Source organism: Diplotaxodon limnothrissa, linkage group LG3 (genome assembly GCF_057381915.1).
Source record: "Diplotaxodon limnothrissa isolate DT_005_m linkage group LG3, D_limnothrissa_male_GT1.1, whole genome shotgun sequence".
Taxonomy (NCBI): Eukaryota; Metazoa; Chordata; class Actinopteri; order Cichliformes; family Cichlidae; genus Diplotaxodon; species Diplotaxodon limnothrissa.
The window spans coordinates 11,207,048-11,229,175 of record NC_140598.1 but is presented as its reverse complement, the minus strand read 5'-3'; the positions used below and the strand labels follow the sequence as shown (position 1 = coordinate 11,229,175).

Here is a 22,128-nt window from a genome sequence, read left to right as displayed (position 1 = left end):
TATATAAACATATATAAATAAAACACTTTTTTTACATTAGTAATTCCTTTTGTGCAGAATTTTATATTATTGTTAATAATAAATTAATTAAACAACAAAACAACCTGAAGAGCCGGCTCTCTAAAAAGAGCTGGAAATCCCATCACAGGTACGCCAAGCCGCATGTGCGCTGTGCCTCTTAAAGCGATCCGTAACAAAGACCGTAACGGAAATGACCGCATTTCATGCTCAAAATAAAATACTGGATAATTTTTGGATAAAGTGCACCGTAGTTAGCAGTCATTAAAATAAATTTAAAGATAAATAATGACACTGTAGTGATAATTAATATTAATTATTAATATGCTAGAGGGTGGTGTTGACTCACAAATGAGGGAATTAGCCTAAATTAACTATGATTCTGTGTTTATGCCTGTCATGTCCTGTCATGTCATTATGATAATCTTTTTCTGGTATCTGGTTCTGTCCATGCTCAATCTGGTATGGGGTTCTCTGTAATAGGGCTTTGGAGCGTGATGTCACAGGGGTGGGCGTGGAAAGGATTTTGGCCCAATCCGCCATTTTGGGGGTCTAGCGCAAGTGAAGAGGGAGCACACACAACAGCCACGGTTGGTATTTCCTGTGTGGTCAGCTGCAATGTTCGATCACACGACCAGCAAGAAAATAAGCTTGAAAATGGTTTATCTTTTCATTCTTTCCCAACCTGGAAGCAACATGAGGCAGCTCGTGTATCGATGTTACCAAACGAAGGCGTCCAGCCTGGATAGCAGCTGTGAGACGAGCTGACGTGCAGTTCTCTTCCATCTCCAGATATCTGTTGGTTCTCCAGACAATTTCATTCCGGTAAGTTGTAAATATGTTCATATCTCTCTTTATAGCCTATTAGAAGTCTTGTGCTGTTATTTTTTCAAAAGATACAGTAAATAAAGTAATGTTAGTAGTGGGTGATATCATGTAAATACTCATGATTTGGTGTAAACATTTTGTCATTTGTAAACTATAAATGACATGGATTTTACACTGTTACTGATGTGATGTTCTATAAAGTGGTTTTAATAAAATAAAAAAAGAGGCAAAAATTCGTTAGTTTCTTTATTCAACTTTTGAACAGTGGGACTCAGTCAGTAGATATTCAGTAAATGCAAATTATTTACACGGCAGTGCACTACAGGCATAAATCTAGACCCCTAGATAAAACATTATGGGTCATTCCCACAACCCACAGCTTTACTGTGTTCCAGCAAAGTATCCAATAGCAGTGACAACTCCTCCACAGTAGCAGGTGGGATTTTTCTGTTTTGAGGACGGCTCCTTTTACCTGTCACTACAGATGGTCTGTTTATGTTTTGATCAAGAGCCTTTTTTTGGGCAGCTGAAGAGGAGAAGTCTATCTTATGGCCAACCTCTGGCTGTATCTTGGTCACATTACCCAGCAAAACCCAGTATGCAGGTTCATCTGTAACAGTCCTTGTGCCACAGATCAACACTGTTGCTTCTACATTAAACAGAAGAGCAGTGACATGGCTGCAGGTCTCTGCGACTCCGGCCTTACAGGTGCAGTGGGCGGCTTCAACCTTCCCTGTGATGCTCACAGTGACCCATGGCTGCAATGCTGGTTCATTCAGTCTTAGAGTGCAGGACCTGAAACACACACAGACAAAGTTAATTTAAAGACAAGAACTATGAGCCAAGGCCGACACAAATGTGTTTAATCTACTTTATCATAAATGTAACAAAGTGTCAAGAACGTTAGCACATACATGTCATTTTTCATTTCTTTATGTGTCCATCTATAGAACGCTGCATGTTATAGTGTAAATCTGCCTGTTCTGTCAGAAACCTGCCTGCAGAAAATGAACCTAAAGTATGTAATGCAAGGATGTCATCACTTTAGAGATGGAGAAAGCATAAAGTGACAATTATGAATCACTTAATATGATAAGGAGATTCTGTAGGTCATTAATCAAAGTATAAAACTAAAATAAAATGTATTTTTAGTGACACAAGATACAAATATGGAAGCAAAATGTATAATTAGGATTATTTATAATAAATGTGAATTAATTAGGGCAATTTCTTTATCCATAAAGAATAACTAAATCCTGCAGGACAATGTCACATCAATGCACTGAACTCACTATGTTATCCCTCTAACAGCCTCCACATGTTCTCACTGTAATTTCCCCTCATGAATGAATTTATGCTGCACTAATGTGAATGTTTGCAGGGAAATCAAACGCATTTCACACGCAGTACTCGAGCTGACATACCTTTGATTGAATGACGACTTGTACACACTGACTCCACAGACAAGGTACGAAAATATATCAGGCTACGTCAGTAGCGCTAGGTGTTCGGGGTTTCTACTCCACGGCAGTATGTCATACAGGTCCACATTTCCAATGCACGCTATTTTCTGCAAGTACCGCTGCTTCGCCTCTGGACGCAATCGGTCTCTATACAGTTCACTCTCTTTTGAGAGGCTCTTAAGCATCTTTCTTGTAGTCGTCGTTCCAACACAGTGTGTTTGTTTTGATTCGTAGACCCCGAAAATGGCGCTGCGCTCCCACAATGCATTGCGGCGTGACGTCAACTCCAAAGCCCTATACTGAATGTGAGAGATGTTGAACCAGTGAAAGAGATGTTTATGTTATTTCTTATTTGTATTCATTTTAGAACCACATCCTTACTCTCCAGCGAGAGTGTGAGTTTGATGTGGGCTCGTTGTAAATAAAGTTCTTCAACACTCTGACATCATTCCACGCCCTAAAAGGACCTTTTTTTTTTTTTTACCAGGGAACAGTACAGAACCACGTTTCAGAGAAAGTCGACTAGGGTGTCCACTCTAAGATTCTGCTAAGATTAATCACGTCTGCAGCATCTGGAAAGAGTTATGAGAGAGCAAAACACATTGCAATGCTGTAATTATTTCTTTTTTTGTTGATTTTACCCATTATTTGAGGTCACTGAAGTTTGATGTTAATAGTTTGGAAATCTAGCTTTTGTATTCTGTTCGAGCAACTGGTTTAAATTCTTTGAACAAACCAGATTTGGTTAAATACACCCTCTCTAAGCGCTGAAACATTTCTCTGTCAATGGCTTTTATTTGAAAATGAAATTGGAATTAGAACATTTTAATATGCTTGGATGAGACTTTAATAGTTTTGTGAAATATTTTAACAAACATTTGTGGAAATGCTCATTTGGGTTCGGGGGATGCGTCTACATGTATTCTTGTGACGTTTGAAAGTGGATGAGTGCCTGAAACGCCTCCTACACTTTTGACAGATGTACGGTTTCTCTCAAGTGTGGATTCGCTGAAGACGCTTCAGATGTGATGACTGACTGAATCCCTTGTCGCACTCATCACAATAGTACGGCTTCTCTCCTGTGTGGATACGCTTATGCCTCTTCAGATGTGATGACACACTGAAACCCTTCCCACACTGATCACAGGAGTGGGGCTTGTCTTCAGTGTGGTTATGCTGATGTACCTTCAGACTATATAGATGACTGAAGCTCTTTCCACATTCATTGCAGGCATAGGGCTTTTCTACCGTGTGGATACGCTGATGGACCGTCAGACTTGATGACTGACTGAAGCTTTTTCCACACTCATTGCAGGCATAGGGCTGTTCCCCAGTGTGGATACGCTGATGAATTTTCAGGTCTGATGATTGACTGAAGCGCTTGTCACACTCATTGCAGGAGTAGGGTTTTTCCGTAGTGTGGATACGCTAGTGACGCTTCAAATGTGATAAACTCCTGAATCTTTTCCCACACTGGTCAAAGAGGCAGACTTTGCCTCCATGTTGGCTGGGAAGATCAAGCTGTTCTTCATAAAAATCTACCCCAACCTCCTCATGAAGTCTGTCTGGGTTGTTCTGGTTTTAAAGAGAAAGAAGAAAGAGATGTCAGGGTTCCTGGGTCGGTGACCCAGTGTTTTCAGTTTTGTTCATGTTCAGTTTATTTTGCCACTTCAATGTTCTCACTTCCTGCTTTTCCTGTGTCAGCTCGTCTCGTGTCATTAGCCAGATTATGTTCAGCTGTGTACTCACCGGTCTCTCATAATCATTCTCATCAGTCTGTGTATTTAAGCCCTCTGTTTCTACTCGTTCACTGTCGTGTCATTGATGTTGATGTGATGTTGTCCTGCCCGTGTGTTCCCTTAGTTCAGTCAGCCATTCAGTTGTCCAGCCAGTCAGTGTCCGTTCACCCTCTGTTCATCCACTCCTTATAATAAACCCTCACCAGTCTTCACCTACCTGCGAGTCCTGCGTTTGGGTTCCTTCTTCCTCGCCTCCACACAACGCCTGACAAGTGACAACAATCTAAAACATTGTCACGTCTGCTGAGGCAGACGGTGTGGAGATGAGAAAGTGTGGACACAAATGCAGGAAACGGAGATGGAGTGAGAAGATAAAATAAAATCAAACTTTTATTTTGGGCTGCACAAAACACTACAAAACAAAGGGCAAAGGGAGATTGAGATAAACTAGCAAAACCCTAAATTGGGGAATGCTTTGGTAGACATAATTAGTGTATGAATTCTAGAGTAACGGCTGATAAAGAAAATGTTTTCGGCTTTAACTCTAATGTTTTCCTCCTTGGCAAATTTTATTCAAGTCTATTACTCTCTATCACACATGAGTACACTAGCATGTGTTCTTCTAGTGTCAGCAGGTTATAGCATAACAAAAGTAATGGTTGGACTGCAAACAAAAGCCAGAAATGTAAAGTCAAAGAAAACAGAGCATGTCACAAAGCCTCAAATACGGATGTCAGCATATGTAGACGTAATCTCTGTGAGCTCAGCAGCCATTTTGGAACAAGTTCAGGCAGTTATTTCACAGCTTTGACTTAAATAAGTGGTGAGAGAGACATAATTACATTTAGATGATGACTGGGACATAAGAACTGCTTGTATTAAATCATTAAATCTGATTGAAATCAGTTAAACCTTGTGAGATTATTCTGTTATTATATGTTACCTTATATATGTAATCAAAATAGTTGAATTATGTTAACTGCTGTAGATCATATTATACCCTTTAATATAGAGTGTGTGATCAGTATGTAGTTTTAGTTTGCATTATACTTCTGACTTAAAAGAGTGTGAAAATCATTCGATCTATTTGTTTGACCTGTATTGCTCAACACTGTTGAATGTATTACATTGTTTCTTGACATGTTTTACTGCTGAATCATATGAAGAAGGTTGTAAGCAGAAGACTTGGTGTCTGGGGAGAGGAGATAAAACCGCATTCCTTACCCCCCTTCCTACTTCACACAGAAAGACAGGGAGCCGAGGTCATATTTTAGGCGCCGTGAGTGAAAGAATGTGAATGTTTGGGCTTTTACGACAAGGAGGGGGGCTGTTACTAGCTATAAAAGTCTGTGAAAGTTGCTACCACTTTGAGACATGCTGCTGACCCTCTGCAGGCATCTCTCCCATCATGATGGTTCTAATGCTCATAAGTATTGAATTGTATGGAAATAAATGATTGTTGATTGAGCATTTATACACCGAGTATTGTCCTTCCTTCAGCCCAAAGATTCAAAGAATTGGGAGATTTCAACAACCTTATGAATTCCAAAACAAAGACTATATTAATCTAAATGTTTTAGTTTGCTATGTATGCTTGTTTTCCCCTGCCAGCCAATAAAGCTGTGATTTTGAGTTCATCCCTCGAGTCTGAGTGCCTGCATTTTGGGTCCAGCTCCTGCCTAGTTAAAGGGACTTACCTTTGCCAGTGTCAGCATTTGCTGCTGGTTCTCATCGTCCACAAACTCTCCATCGGTGAATCTGCTGTGACAAACATAAAGATAACAAGTTAGAGTAAATGATTCAATTACTGCCATAAAAAACACCGATGTTAAGGCTTATCACTCAGGTACAAGAAATATTTGTAAGAAGAAATATTTGTGAGTAGCAACAAGAAACATAATCCAGATAGATACTTCAAATTTACAGACATTTCATCTTAAGGCTGTGCAGTTTTTACAGAAAAACTGGATGTGAAATATTAATTCAATTTAAATTAAAGTAAGGAGAAGTGCAAAACACTCTGAATGTCCTTTGATTTACTTAATTACTATGCACTTAATGCATACATATTATTAAAATTTTGGGTATAATGGTTGTATTGATGTATATCAAGTTGAAATGCTCCCAAAAATGGCACCACATCATGTAAAAATATAATATAAGCTCTGGCGGACTTGATTCTATGGTAGGTCTTAAAGGGTTAAGACATCACATATTTTCAAAAGCGCTCCAATGTTTTCGGAGACGTCTGTTACCCACCAGCTCAATAGCTGCCGTCGTTCAAGGCACACTAGCGCCGTTGAGAATACCGGACTCCGGCAAATTGTTTTCAAACCCACCGCCGTCTTTCGCTACTCAGGTTAAACATGATATATAAGTCACTTAGATAACTTAAAAATTATTTTGTTTGGCTTTTTTTTAGTATTTTATTTGTTCCTGAGTAAATCTGTTTGGCTGAGATTAAAGTTTTTACACAGCAGAATAAACGTCAAGCAGACAACTGATTATCAGAAGTGTGAGATGCTCGAGAATATACTCCGATGTATTTTAGATAGCAAGGAGCAGACGGCTGAGTTTATTAAACTGTCTTTATTTTTACCTAGCGCACACCTTAAACATTTAAAGCTGTAAACTAATGATGGTTATATACGAGCAGATGCTGCTGGTGCAATAAGCTGTACGTTTTACGTCCAATGGATGATGATCTGATTAGTCGACTAATCAAAAAAATAATCGATGACTAGTCAACTATCAAAATAATCGTTTTCGGCAGCCCTAACTGACATCTTGGATCAGTGTATTTTTCTTCATATTCATTTGCTCCTGTTTCATTTTTAGTCTTGTACTAGCCAGCTCGCTTCCCTTAAAGTGCTCCACTAGCTGCACCTAGTGCTCTGATGGTGGTTTCTTTGAGAGCAGTATTGACTATGAGCTGGAGTGTGTGTCCAGCACAGCGGATAGAGGCCCATCCATGTTTTTCTTCAAGCAGTCGCATTGCTGCCACCATATTGGAACCACTGTCATGTACTACTGCTTTTATTTTGGCAGGCAAGATGTCAAACTTTGTTAGCACCTCTTCCATCCATGTCACTATATTGGCACCAGTATGCCTCTCCTCAAGAGGCATGGTGTAAAGGATGAAGCTCTTCATCTTCCAATCTTCACTCAGGAAATGGCAAGACACACCAAGGTAGGCCTCTGCATGGCTGGTCCAGATATCAGCAGTCAGGGTGAAAAAACCTTTGACACCACCAAGGGTCTGCTTTACCTAAAGATATGAGATGATTTGGAACAATAGTAAGCATTAGGGAAATATATTACAGTATATTTTTTCATTATTAATAATGCTTGTCAGTTTATGCATCAAGATTTAAATTTACCAATTGAATAATTCAGTTACATCAAATACAGTTACGCATGTTAAACAATAAACATTCAACATATCATTAAAAAAAACAACAACAACAACAACAACTTTCCTGTACTGTACATGCTTTCAAGGATAAAAGATCTGATGTCTCAACAGGACCTGGAAAAACTAGTCCATGCATTCATCTTTAGTAGGCTTGATTACTGTAACAGCATCTTTACAGGTCTACCGAAAAAATCAGTCAGACAACTACAGCTCATTCAGAACTCTGCTGCTCGAGTCCTCACTAAGACCAAAAAAGTGGACCACATCAGTCCAGCTCTGAGGTCTTTACACTGGCTGCCTGTCCGTCAGAGGATAGACTTTAAAGTTCTGATGCTGGTCTATAAAGCTCTGAATGGTTTAGGACCAAAATACATCAATGACCTCCTGACCCAGTATGAACCTTCCAGATCCCTCAGGTCATCTGGATCCGGTCTTTTATCAGTTCCCAGAGTCAGAACCAGACACGGAGAAGCTGCATTCAGCTTTTATGCTCCTTATATCTGGAACAAACTCCCAGAAAGCCTCAGATCAGCTGAAACACTCAGTTTATTTAAATCCAGGTTGAAGACTCACCTGTTCTCAGCTGCATTTGAATAAAGCACCAAATCCACACTTTTAAGCTTAAATTTCAAAACTTACATTTAACTACTGATTTTATCTACTGTTCTGATTTTATCTGTTTTGATTTTATATACTGTTTTGTTTGTTTGTTTGTTTGTTAATTAGTTAGTTAGTTTATTTGCTTGTTTTAATATATTTTAAATCATGCTTTTTATTTGTTTTTGTTTCTAATGTCTCTGTAAAGCACTTTGAATCACCTTGTTGTTGAATTGTGCTATACAAATAAACTTGCCTTGCCATGCCTTGCCTTTAACCAAGATGAATTTATTGGTTGCTCAGTCAGCCAGCTCTTAATATTATTTCATCATGAAATGTATTAAATTCTAATACAAATGGCTATTTTGTGTTTGTGATGTGAGAGAGTGGAGAGAAAGAGAGACCAACCTTCTTAAAGGTAGCATCATATTTCTTTTCCATCAATTTGGTGAAGTGGGATCGGCCTGGTAGGTAGTTACCATGGTAATCTGGGTTGAACTGCTTGATCATCTCTTTGAAACCTTGATCATCAACCATAGACAGGAGTCTCATGTCCGTCACCAACATGTTCAAGATTGATTCAGTCAGGACATCTGCTTGCCGAGGTTTACATGTTGTTGGCTTGGTGACAAACTTGTCCATTAAAGACGAACATATTTTTTTAGCAGTCCTGTAACGTAACGTTTACAGCTATCAATATAAGTAATAATAAGTAGTGTGTACACCTGTGAGCATGGACGCGCTTGTTTTTTTAAAAGGTTCCTTCATATAATGATCTGCTACAGGGTGTGGGGGGGCCACAGTCCCGTCCCCCAGGGCATGAAGCAGGTATGGAGGAGATCAAAACTCCAGACATCCAGAGGCCCTGTTAAGGTTCAAAATATTGGGGATGGAGACAAGAGAAAAAACCACAATAACAACACTGGTCCGGCCGGGTTGAGTCAAACGATGATTTTAATGAACACACGCGTGGGAGATGGACACTGATGCAGACAGCCTCAAAATCTCAAAATGGTGGAGCATTGCTCAAACTTTTATAGCCTCTGGTGCCTCCACCTTATCATCCATCTAAGATGGCGCTGGAGTGACGGCAGCCTTTCCAAGTAGCTCTGCAACACCGCACCTTTTTTGTTAACTTTAACTTTTTTAGACTAGGCTTTTCAAACTTTTTTTCACCTTCCTCTACTTATACCTCTTAGATATAGTGATACAAGATGGATAATGCACTTTTTAAAACTTCTGGAACCAGTTCCTTCATCTATTCGAGAGCGGAGCTGCTGGCACTAAAAACAAAGGGACAGACCGGCATGCGACACAACATCCCGGCCGAGCTAAAGAGGAGCTACAGAGGCTGCAAAGCTGGAGCGAGGAGAGCGGATCACCGGAGGCGATTCAAACCATCAATCCCGACAGTGATCATGGGCAACGTGAACTCGTTACAGAATAAGATTGATGAACTGTGCGCTCTGAACAACCACAGACTATACCGTGAGTGCAGCTTGTTTATCTTCACGGAGACGTGGTTAACCGAGCTAACGCCGCAGGCTAACGTAGACCTATGCGGTTTCACATCCGTGAGAGCCGATAGGGACACGCAGGCCAGCGGAAAAAGCAGAGGTGGGGGACTCATTGTCTACGTTAACAACAGATACTGTAACCCTGGACACGTCTCCGTTAAAGTTTCGGTATGCCGTCCGGACCTGGAGCTGCTAGCTGTTAGCTTGCGGCCATATTATCTACCTCGGGAGTTCAGTCATGTGATCTGTGTGTGTGTTTACATCCCTCCGAGGGCCGACACAACAGCTGCCTGTGAGAAAATACACACAGTCACAGCAAGACTTCAGACACAAAACCCCGAGGCTTTCATTATTATATCTGGAGACTTTAACCATGCCACACTGGACTCTACTCTGGCTGCTTTTCACCAGTTTGTGAATTGTCCCACAAGGAGCAACAGGACAATTGACCTACTGTATGCTAATGTGAGAGATGCATACAGAGCCACCCCCCTCCCCCCACTAGGGAAGTCAGACCACAACCTGGTTTACCTACAGCCACAATACACACCCCTCGTCCAAAGGCAGCCGGTCACAACGCGCTCCATCCGGAGATGGACCCCAGAAAAGGAGGATGCTCTGAGGGACTGTTATGACAACACAGACTGGGATGTGCTCCTGAGCCCACATGGTGAGGACATAGAGGGGGCGACACACTGTCTTACAGACTACCTCAACTTTTGTGTGGACACGGTCGCCCCTGCTAAGACGGTACGGTGTTATCCTAATAACAAACCGTGGGTAACACAGGAAGTCAAAGCTGTCCTCAACATGAAGAAGAAGGCTTTCAGGAGCAAAGTGAAGGAGGAGATGAAGGCAGCACAGCGGGAGGTGAAACGCTGCCTGAGGGAAGCAAAGGACACCTACAGGAGGAAGGTGGAGCAGAAGTTGGAGAGGAACAACATGAGGGAGGTCTGGAATGGTGTGAAAACCATCACAGGCCACAACACCAAGAAAAGCACAGTGGGGGGGACTGTGGAGAAGGCAAACGAACTCAACAACTTCTTCAACAGGTTTGACCAGCCCACAACCCCCCCACCCTCACCTTCACTACAGAGTCCTCTCCCCACTCTCCTACCTCCCTCGCTTCCCCCCCTTCCTGACACCATGACACCCCCCTCCTCCAATCCCTCTCTCAGCAGCAAGACATCTCCCCCCCTCCCCTCCTCCCAAACATCTCCCAGTGTCACAGTGGATCAGGTCAGGAGACAACTGAGGAAGCTTCGCCCCAGAAAGGCAGCAGGCCCAGACAAGGTGTGTCCTAGGATGCTAAAGGCGTGTGCTGCTGAACTTGGGGAGCCGCTACAACGAGTCTTCAACCTCAGTCTGCGACTGGGGAGAGTGCCCGCCCTATGGAAGACATCCTGCATCGTCCCAGTCCCCAAAAAGAACCGGCCCAATGAGCTGAATGACTTCCGACCGGTGGCACTGACGTCACATCTTATGAAGACTCTAGAGCGGCTCTTCCTCAACCTCCTCCGACCACAGGTACAACATGCCCAGGACCCACTACAGTTTGCATACAAGGCGGGTGTCGGAGTGGAGGATGCCATCCTGTACCTCCTACACAGAGCCCACTCACACCTGGATGGGGGAAAAGGCACGGTCAGGATCCTGTTTCTTGACTTTTCCAGTGCCTTTAATACCATCCGGCCCTGTATGCTTCAGGAAAAACTGAACAGGATGGAGGTGGACCCCTGCCTGGTGGCTTGGATCTCCGACTACCTCACCGACAGACCACAGTACGTCAGGCTGAAGGACATCACGTCTGACACAGTGGTCAGCAGCACAGGAGCACCACAGGGAACTGTGCTGTCCCCTCTTCTCTTCACCCTGTACACCTCTGACTTCTGCTACAACTCTGAATTATGCCACATTCAGAAGTTTGCAGACGACACAGCCATCATGGGGTGTATCTGGGATGATCAGGAAGAGGAGTACAGAAGTCTGGTGAGGAACTTTGTCGCATGGAGTCACACAAACCACCTGCAACTCAACACCTCAAAGACTAAGGAACTGGTTGTGGACTTCGGGAGGTCTAGAGCAGGTCCACTGCCGGTTCAGATAGAGGGGGAGGAGGTGGAGGTGGTCAACAAGTACAAGTACCTCGGGCTGTGGGTGGACAATAAACTGGACTGGTCATGCAACACAGAGCACCTGTATAAAAAAGCCCAAAGCCGACTGTACTTCCTCAGGAGGCTGAGGTCTTTTAACATCTGCAGGAAGCTCCTGAGGATGTTTTACCAGTCGGTGGTTGCTGGAGTACTGTTCTATGCTGTGGTGTGCTGGGGGAGCAGCACAGCAAAGAAGGACTCATCCAGGCTGGAGAAACTGATCAGGAGGGCTAGCTCTGTGGTCGGCATGAAGCTGGACACTCTGGTGACAGTGGCAGAGAAAAGGACATTAAAGAAACTGATGGACATTATGGACAATGCCAGACATCCTCTGCACACGGCCATAAACAACCAGAAGAGTCTGTTCAGTGACAGGTTGCTTCTCCCAAAGACAAGAACTAACAGACTTAAAAACTCCTTTGTCCCACACGCCATCAGACTGTTTAACTCCTCCCTGGAGGGGAGAGGGAGGAGAAACAGGAGGACAAAGGAGGGGGGAACAACTAAGCTGTAGTGCCTCTTCACCTCACTGTGCAATACCTTTTGTGCAATACTTTTGTAAATAGTCAACGGTGCAATAGACTCAATACTTGAAATGTGCAATTCACTTGTATTTTTATTTTTATTCCTATTTATTCTATTTATCCCCTTCGTATATTTTATTTATATTGTCTCTGTATTTATATATATGTGTGTGTGTGTGTGTGTGTGTGTGTGTGTATTATATATATATATATATATATATATATATATATATATATATATATATATATATATATATATATATATATAAAATATTCTGTAACTCTGTAACTTCTGTCGGTGCTGTGCTTTTTTGGAAATCGAATTTCCCAGAGGAACCCACCCGAGGGATTAATAAAGTTCTATCTAATCTAATCTAATCTAATCTACAAAGCCTAAACATTCACATGCTTTCTCTCACACAGCGCCTGAGCTACGACCTTGGCTCCCTGTTTATCTGCTCCTGCTGAAATGGGGCAGAAAACTCCAGCACACTCTGTTCTCTTCTACTCAGACAAATTAGATTTCTTATAACTCAGCAGTATAATGCATCATAAAACAATATCATTCATTCACAACAAGTCAGCAGTTTAATGTAATGCAAATCAGTTTAACTAATGTAATAGTTATCAGCTTCTTCTAATTCAGGAGAATAATGCAAACTAAAACTACATAATAATTCACAATCTTTAATTAGGGGTATAACATGGCATAAAATAATATTATAATCTAACAGCCCCCAGAACACAAGAGACCAAGGAAGACCAACAGAGGGGCAGCCGCGCCACTGTCCCAGAAAGAGCTGAGGAGAGTCCCAGATGAGGGGTCACTCAGCAGCCGCGGAGCAGAAGTGAGGGGGAGTTGCAGTGACGCGCCCGTGAGCTCCGCCGGCAGCCAGCTGTGCCTGAGTGACCGAGCCCCAGGCCGAGAGGCCGGGGGCACCCCACCTCCGAAGTGGCCCGAGCGAGCCCCAGAGATGTCCCCAGAGATACCCAACCTGACATATAGACACAGACATACAGGCACACACAGATACAAACATCCATTCCCACCCTTATGCTCTCATATGCACTTGCTCCACACTCAACCAACGTGGAGACAGACATAAAGAGATGCTGTACACACGATCACACTCCCCAAGCGTACTCTACGAACCGGGTCTAGGTACCCTTGCCCCTGGCGGTGGGGAGAGGCAAACCGCCCCGACTCCGCAGCAGCAGGGAGGCCCCACACCCCAGACCGCAGTCGGACGGCCAACTCCTCCTCCTAGCCCCCCCTTGCTCCAGCGGGCCGCAGAGAACAGGGGTGAGAGAAGACTCCAAACCTCCCTCCACCCGCTCATTGTAGTGTTGATGCATGTGTGTTCTAAGGTGCATTTAAAACCCAGGAGGGCATGGAGCTACCTGCCAGAGAGCAGCAGGTAAGCGCATAGTCCCTCCTGCTAGCCCTCCATGTCTACTCCCACCCACTCCATGACATGCTGGTCAGTCACAGGAGCACGTTCAGTGAGAGACTGAGATTACCGAAAAGCACCACTGAACGACACAGGAAATCATTCCTGCCTGTGGCCATCTCCCTGTACAACGCATCCACTTAACACACCGTTTGCTGCTACAGCTACACATGTTTCTTTTCCAACTATTTATTTATGAGTGACTTATGTATGTATGTATGTATATATATATGTATATATTGTACTATTCTTAGTTAGTGTATTGTCTGTCTTGTCTTAATGTTGGTTTAAAATGGAGCACTGTAACAAAAAATAATTTCCCCCAGGGATCAATAAAGTATTCTGATTCTGATTTAAAATTGAGAGGTGGGCAACGACGCCAGGGGTGAGGTGTACACCCTGATGGTAATTTGGATTCCGTGTGTCGTGCCCACCCCCAAGATCCTATATGTATGTGTAATGAGAGTGTGAGTAATGTGAATGTCTAAGTTGTGGGATAAAATTGAGGCAGAGGCAGCCAGAAGGGGACAGAGGGGGGGGGGGGGGGGGGGGTAGCCTCCTCTGCACCCTGGTGACATACCCCTACTCCAAGGGCCTGCATGTGTGGGTGGTTGTGGTGGAGCGGGAAGAGGGAGGCAGCTGGAGATGGGGAGGGAAGGAAGGGAGGGGCAAGTGACCCCTCCCTGGGGCCAGCTCCCCCACTGACCCCAGTAGGCACCCCCATACTCCGCGACCCGCCAGGGAAAGGGGGACCAGGCCTATCCAGACCGGGTCCCAGTGCAGCAGCGCCCCACAGAGCCCAGGACAGTCCACCCAACCCCACCACAGAGAAAACTGCACCCACCCCACCATCCACTCATCTTCCAGACTACATAAGACAATAGACGCCCAGGCTGAGATCTTCCTCCACCTCTCCTGTATCTCCCCCTCCTGCAGAGAGAGTTCCTGAAGAGCGGAAAGCTCCTGTGAGATGTGACAATCTCCCCCACCAGTTGAAGAGCCCCCCAGGTGGCTCGACGCACCGGCGGCACCCTGCGCCAGGGCTGGGCCCCCATGCACCCACCCACCCACAACCCCGGCAACACACCAACCAGGACCCAAGCTCCCGAGGCCCGGCCAGGGCCCCAGCCCAGAGACGGAGCGCCCCCAGAACCTCACGCCCATCCCGGACCCACCCAGGGGCAGCCAGGCTACCAGGTCAGTAACCCACGTCCGTCAGCACAGACCCTCCCCTAGCCCCGCTGCACGCAGCCACGAGGAAACAGTCACCCGAGAGCCAACAGAGCCCCTAACCGGACATGACTGCTACCCCGGATTGAGCCCCCCAAGGAAGATGCCCCTGGTGAACCCCCCGACGCCCTATCCCTGTCCCTACCCCCACACCAATCACAGTGAAGGCGGGACCAAACTATGACCCCCCACCCCCACTAGGTGATGGAGCTGATCAAAGGAGCCCAGAGCAATTGATCTGATGTGGTGGCAGAGGCTGTATCAAGACTAATGTAATCTAATAGATAATTTCTATATTGGTTAGAATTAAGATTATTTTTTATTTTTCCAGTTCATGAGGACCGTTTTCTTGGCTATGCATAGGGCAGGGAGAACCATATGGGCTATATTTTTATCTGAAGTGACTTTATCTAAGCTGCCCAACAAAAACACTAAGGGGGAAGTTGGAATGTTACATTTCAGACACTTTGATAAGTCTTCACATATCTCGCGCCAAAACTTCTGAACTGGTGGACAGAACCAAAGAGCGTGGATATAATTGTCCGGTGAATTGGTTTGGCAGTGTGAGCAGTTGTTGGTAGACGTAAAGCCCATCTTGAACATCCGATGACCTGTATAGTGCACTCTATGTAATATTTTGTATTGAATTATTTGAAGACTGGGATTTTTGATTAGATGAAAGGTTTTTAAGCAAGTCTGAGACCAGAAGTTTTGGTCTAAGTTAACTGATAAATCCGCTTCCCATTTTGCAATAGGAAGTGATGTTGATTCATCTGTTTTAGAAAGCATTCTGTATATTTTGGATAGTAATTTGGGGGTTTTAAGAGTAAGAAATTGAACCACACTTGGTGGTGTTTGTAGTTCAACTTGACCCGGTTTAAATTTCTTTTTTACTATGGATTTAATTTGTTGATATTCTAAAAATCTTTTCTTGTTGATCCCATATTGTGTAACTAGTCCGTCAAATGAAATAAATTCTGTTCCTTCTAGTATATGTTCTAAATATTTGATTCCTTTACCACTCCAATCTGAAAAGTTTATCATATTATTGTTTTGTAATATGTCAGGGTTGTTCCAGATAGGTGTACGTTTGCATGGGATTAATGAAGACGCCGTCAATTTTAGAAACTCCCACCATGCTGTCAGAGAAGAGCTGATGTCGATGCTTTTAAAGCATTCATGTCGTTGGATGTTTGAGCTGATAAATGGTAGGACTGAGATCTCTAGATTATTGCAAAGTGCTTGTTCTACACGACGTGCTTCCTTTTCAGATGCTCATGCATCGCCGTCATACTGTCATGGAAGGCAAGTTCCATTTTGCAGATTTTTCATTGGACCTTCTTTTCTTTTGTTTTGTCAAAATGCTCCCAGACTTTTGAGTTCCGTTGCCGAGTAGCCATGATAACGGAGACAGCTTCTGTACACCGTTATAAGCGTGCCACAAAACCAACCAATCACAGACTTGGATGCAAAAATTCTGATTGGCTGTTTTGGTCTCCAATCAGCTTGCTAGCTACTGTAGCTAAGCCCAGGCAAATATCCCAGAATGCATTTCATCCACAACTCAAATTGAGGCAGTGGTGGAGGAACGCAGAGTTTGAAATATACATATTTCTTTCTGGGTCACAAAAAAAAAGATATTTTCAGGATAGATTGTTGCTGTTAGGACATCACATATTTGCAAAAGTGCTCTAACATTTTCAAAGATGCCTGTTACCCACCAGCTGACCTCACAGCTGGACTGGCCATCAGACATACTGGGCATTTGACACAAAGCTGGAGTCATTCTGTCTTTGCTGCACAGCTGCCTCTTCTCTCCTCCTCTCCCCCTTCCTCTCCTGTTGCCACTTCAATCATGAAACTGATCAATGATCAGCTGATCGGCTTTTCTTTCGCAAGTCCTGTCGGTCTTGTTTGTTTATCACCCACTTTGAGCCAAAAAGAGAAAACAAGCAGATGTCACGATGAACAACAGCAGCGTTTAAGCTTGATCAGCTGTTGTTAGAATTTATTTAATATTAATTTCTAGTATCAGCTGATGTTTGTTGGAGCCACAGCTGTAAAAGCTGCTGGTCATGATATCGGGTTGGATATGTGGTGAGAGGGAAACATGAAGATGAAACCAGGAGATGTCCTTAAGTGGTCATCTGGTGTAAACTGTATAGAAATCATACATATATACAAACGAGACAGTGTACATCACTGTCACAACAGTGTTTGTGAAGCAGTATGTTTAAGATACATTGACAGTCTCATGACGACATGATTCAGATATAAGACTAGGGATGGGTATCGAAAACCGGTTCTTGTTGAGAACCGGTTCCCACTGTTTCAATTCCTTGGAATTGTTTGCCATTTTTGCAAACGATTCCCTTATCGATTCCAGTCGCCCCGAATGACGTCACCACGTTGCGGAGCGTCATTTACCTGGCAGGAAACACGGCGCCTAAGCGGCTCAAACGCTCAAAAGTTTGATTATACTTTATGAGAACCGATGACAACAGGGGAACTTGCAAAGTAGATATTTCATTTAAGGGAGGAAACACTACGAATATGCAAAAGCATTTGCTCACAAAACACGCGATGACACGTGTTTTTAATTCCGCTCCGGACTCGTGACTCTCAACCCAGCAGCAGCGGTAACATTTGCACGTCCTCTCCCGTTAATGCGGCAGGTAAATAATCAACCAACAGTGCATATTATGTTACCGCAATCTGCCTTATTACAAGACCTGCCATTACTGTACATGTAGGTGACCATGATGAGAGAGACAGACTGGCTGGCGCTCGCTGGCAGTTCTCGCTGCAGTCTACTGGTAGCGTCTCCTTTCAGGCCAGGATAGACGAATGTCACCGAGCAGTGTCTAAGTTTGTGGTCAAAGGCTTGCACCCATTTGCCACAGCAGATGCCCCCGATTTTTGGTAAGTGAATGTGTTTAATTGTAGGCAGGGACATTACTGGATATTCTTGTGTAATTGCTACAGAACAATTTATGTTATACTTTGTTATTGCTACAGAAGAATATTTATTTTATTATTTTACATTTACAATTTTTTTTCCTGGGGACCCTGTGACACCCCATTGAAGAGCCGTAGGCTGGATCTCTTAAGATCTCACTGTTGGGTTTGTAAGGCCATGTTACTCCTAAATTTCTACCTTGTTCAAAGAGAAGATATAAAACAAAGTTCTAAGCTAATCAACCTTAGTGTTCTCCTTTTTTAAAAAAAAAAAAAAGAATCGATAAGAGAATCGATAAGAGAATCGATAAAGAATCGAATCGTTAAACAGAATCGAAAATGGAATCGGAATCGTTAAAATCTTATCAATACCCATCCCTATATAAGACGCAAATCAAGTCAATCAGACGAATGTAACATTTATGTTAAATACTTTTGAATTTCACCCAAAACACCCTTTTTTTAAATTAAATATGTCATTTTGCATCTCACTCTCCTACCTGTGTGATCTGAGTCTGTGTGCGTTCGTGTGTGTGCGCGCTGCGTGGTGACGTAGGCGCGTGCATGTGTGCCCCGGTCACAGCTCCTTTCAGCATGGCCGGAGGTAAGTCACTGCCACATTGCTCAGTTTGTTCAGACCCCAAGCTGCAATGTGAATACAGCCGAACCGCCGCATTTTTGTTTGTCGTTAAGAGACTCGTTCGGGATAAGTTTTGTGGAGGACAGAGTTTGCTAATATACGTTTTTAATGAGTTTTAGCTGAGAACGCAGCTGAAATGCTAGCATGCTAAGTTAGCCTGAACGCTAGAAGCTTGTGAGCGTATTCACTGCAGTTTTTTTAACAGCGTGCACTCTTTTTTCCTTCATCAGGAGAGGTGTACTGGCAGGCGCGTGACACACACAGAACAGACACTTATTTCTGTGTTGCAGGTATGGAGATGTTCTTATGTTTTGGAGATGCACTCTTTCATTTATTGTTTTTATAAGTACAGTGTTGTATTGCCTGTTGGATGGCGGTTATTAATATAATTGTACTGAAGTATAATGTTTGAACTATAAGTACCAGAATATTGGGTCCTGGTTATTGAATTGTATTTATCTGACTGTTTATTTGTTTTTGAATTATTTTGTTTATTGTTCTTATAAGTTGTTTTTAATGATTTTTCAGTGACATGTTATTTATTTTATGCTTTTTGTTTTTGAGAGCTTAAGTTAATGTTTTAAAACAATTTGTTGTATTAGATTTATTATATTATTGTGGTGTTAATGAAGCTGCAGGCACAGCTCCTTTCAGCATGGCCGGAGGAGAGGTGTACTGGCAGTCGCGTGACACACACAGATCAGACACTTATTTCTGTGTTGCAGATGTGCAGTAAAGGGCCAAAGACCCAAGTGCTGTCTCCTGCCTCTTACTTTCACGCCAGAACACAACGCAATGACGGGTGTAACACATGAACGGGTTACACGAACAGGAAGCTCAAACTGTTTAAAAACACGAATTCAAACTCCAGCATAAGAAAGCAAACAGCAAAACTTTATTTATACAGGCAGAAACACAAAATGCTGCTCAGAGCAGAAGCTAGCACAGACGAGAACCTCAGTAATCAGATTGTAAACACTGATCATGTGATTCAACATGTTATTCCAGCATTAAAGGTAAAAACAGCTTCAGTTATATTGTTGGAAACAGACGCCGGTCACAGATAACTTGAGGTGTTGCTCTTCAACCTGTAGATGTGGTTCAGCATCTACAGGTTGGAGCTTCACATATTTCCTGGTTTGTGCACTAATAATGAGCAGCCCAGAGACTTACCGAGGTCCCAGACTCTGCTTCAGTCCATCCAATGTCCTGCTCAGCTTCTAGTCAGAGTCCAGGTTTTAATAAGAACTAAAGTCCAGTTTCCAACACACACATGAAGATCACAATAATGACACTGTCAGTGGTCTTTGAGATTTATTAGAAATCTGTCTTATCTTAAGTTCAGCTCTATGAAAAGGCATGGATCCTCCTCACGGAGAGCAGCGATCAGAAGTGAGGTGGCTATACTTCCTTTTCGTCGCACTGTGTCAATAACGTCTCGTGCTTTATCTGCTTTGCTCTGCTGTGATCTGACTGATTCCATCTCCTGCTCATTGATAATATGCTGCTCCAGGAGTTTATCCAGAAGTTTGTTTAAAACAGGTTCAGACACTCTGTCAATAAACTGTGAGCGAACTGTGAGCAGCCTCTCGTCTGCTGGGACTCCGGACTCATCTGGGACATTTCTCATTAAGGTTTCTGTTCTTGGTGCTGAAGGAACAAAGAAAGATAGACATTTAACAGCACTCTGAACTGAGGATGAAAAGAGAAGTATGATTTCAGTTGAAGTTTTATAAAATATAAAATAAAAAGTTTGTAGGGTAATTTCTGCTGGTATTTGGCAGGAATCTTACCTGGCAGGCAAACAGATGATTTCCAGATTTCATTCCCCTCTTGGTCTTTGACTATCAGACTCACAAACCCTGAATTTGTATTCAGGAAAACTTGAAATGTTGGATGGTAATTTGGGCCAGACTTTGAGCGAAACTGTGTTTGCTAAACAACAACAGAAAGGTGCCATTTTCATGACGAGTGGGTTATCCAGGACTTTCATTTCATTTCAGCAGCATATAGTTTCTAACTGCTGACTCACCTTCGGCTGTATTATCCTGCTCTCAGGCTCACAGTGGACACTGTACCTTTGACCGAAGCTGAAAAGACAGTCAGCAGGGGTCTGGAGGTATTCAGCATCATCGTGTTGTTGGGCAGACACCTGCAGTGACAGGACAGTTTATTATGCTGGTAACGTTAATAAGTCTATCCACCTGTAGAGCTCATTTAAACATATCAGGTGTAGAATATCATGTGTCAGTATGAATCAAAAACAATCATTCTTGAGATAGAATAGCTTTGCAGAGAAAAAAAGCTCCATGATTTTATTTTTATCAGTGAAGTGTCAGATCTGACATTATGGGTCACAAACATCAAATGTTCACAGCTTAGGGTCATTACTGGGAGTGAATAAAGAAGAGCAGTGATTGGTCAACAATGTGGGTAAGAAAAGTTAAATGGAGCCTGACTCTTTGTCTCAGGTAATCAGAGTGGAGTGACCAGTAAACCTGTACATAACTTTAGTTTATTATCAGAAAGCTGCTGAGAATCATTTGGATTCTGAGAGGACCACAGAGTGAAGATGATGAAACTATTTACCTCTGACAATGGGATATTTTCCTGGAGTAGAAACACATTGATTCTTGCAGGCTCTGAAGGTCGGAAGAACAGCAGAACTTGGCCATTTACTGTTATGTTCAGGAGCCGCTTAAAATCATCCCAGATGACGCCCCACCCAGAGAGGTGAGGAACCTTCACAACCACATGGGTGGCAGTGATCTCCAGCGGCTCCAAGATGCTCATCCCATCATCAGAGATGTGGGCAACAGACAGCAGGCCATCAACACACAGCGCTGTGAAAGGAAAGAGCTTTTCATTCTGAGAGTTCAGATTTACTTCTCACCTTATCTGAGGATTACATCTCCTGCAAACAAGTTCCCCTCCATCCTTTTTTGTTATAAATGTGAACAGCCCAAAACTTTTGCATTATTCATTACATAAAGCTCAGAACTAGGCATCAGTTATGTTACACGTTTGTGCAGTTATATATGTTCTTGGTTTGTAATTCATTTGAAAGCCTGATGCTTAACATTGTCCACCCCAGCTGTGAAACTCAGAAACCAGTCTTACTTGGTATCATCTATCGTCCACCTGGGCCTTACACAGAGTTTCTGTCTGATTTCTCAGACTTTATATCTAATTTAGTTCTGAGCTCAGATAAAATAATTATTGTGGGTGATTTTAACATCCATATAGATGCTAAAAATGACAGCCTCAACATGGCATTTAATCTGTTATTAGACTCAATTGGTTTCTCTCAAAATGTAAAAGAACCTACCCACCACTTTAATCACACTCTAGATCTTGTTTTAACATATGGCATAGAAACTGAACATTTAACAGTGTTTCCTGAAAACCCTCTCCTGTCTGATCATTTCCTGATAACATTTACAATAATTGATTACACAGCGGTGGAGAGTAGACTTTATCAAAGTAGATGTCTTTCTGAAAGTGCTGTAACTAAGTTTAAGAATATAATCCACCCACTGTTATCATCTCCAATGCCCTGTACCAACACAGAGCAGAGCAGCTATCTGAACGCTAC

At 43.0% G+C, this 22,128-nt stretch overlaps 1 protein-coding gene and 1 pseudogene across 1 annotated transcript in view; both read right to left on the bottom strand.

The window, feature by feature from the left end:
* Window positions 1–3,302: 3,302 nt before the first annotated feature.
* Window positions 3,303–5,983, bottom strand: LOC146634518 (uncharacterized; annotated as a pseudogene).
* A 13,880-nt stretch (window positions 5,984–19,863) lies between these two features.
* The window catches only part of LOC146634503 (NACHT, LRR and PYD domains-containing protein 12-like), a 208,125-nt gene continuing 205,860 nt past the window's right edge, over window positions 19,864–22,128 (bottom strand). Inside the window, exons 15-18 of the mRNA XM_085377893.1 lie at window positions 21,123–21,376; window positions 20,566–20,685; window positions 20,327–20,468; window positions 19,864–20,183 (exon numbers count right to left, since the gene is read on the bottom strand). Of these exons, the coding sequence (XP_085234019.1) occupies window positions 19,864–20,183; window positions 20,327–20,468; window positions 20,566–20,685; window positions 21,123–21,376 (836 nt within the window). The remainder of the gene's footprint in view (window positions 20,184–20,326; window positions 20,469–20,565; window positions 20,686–21,122; window positions 21,377–22,128) is intronic.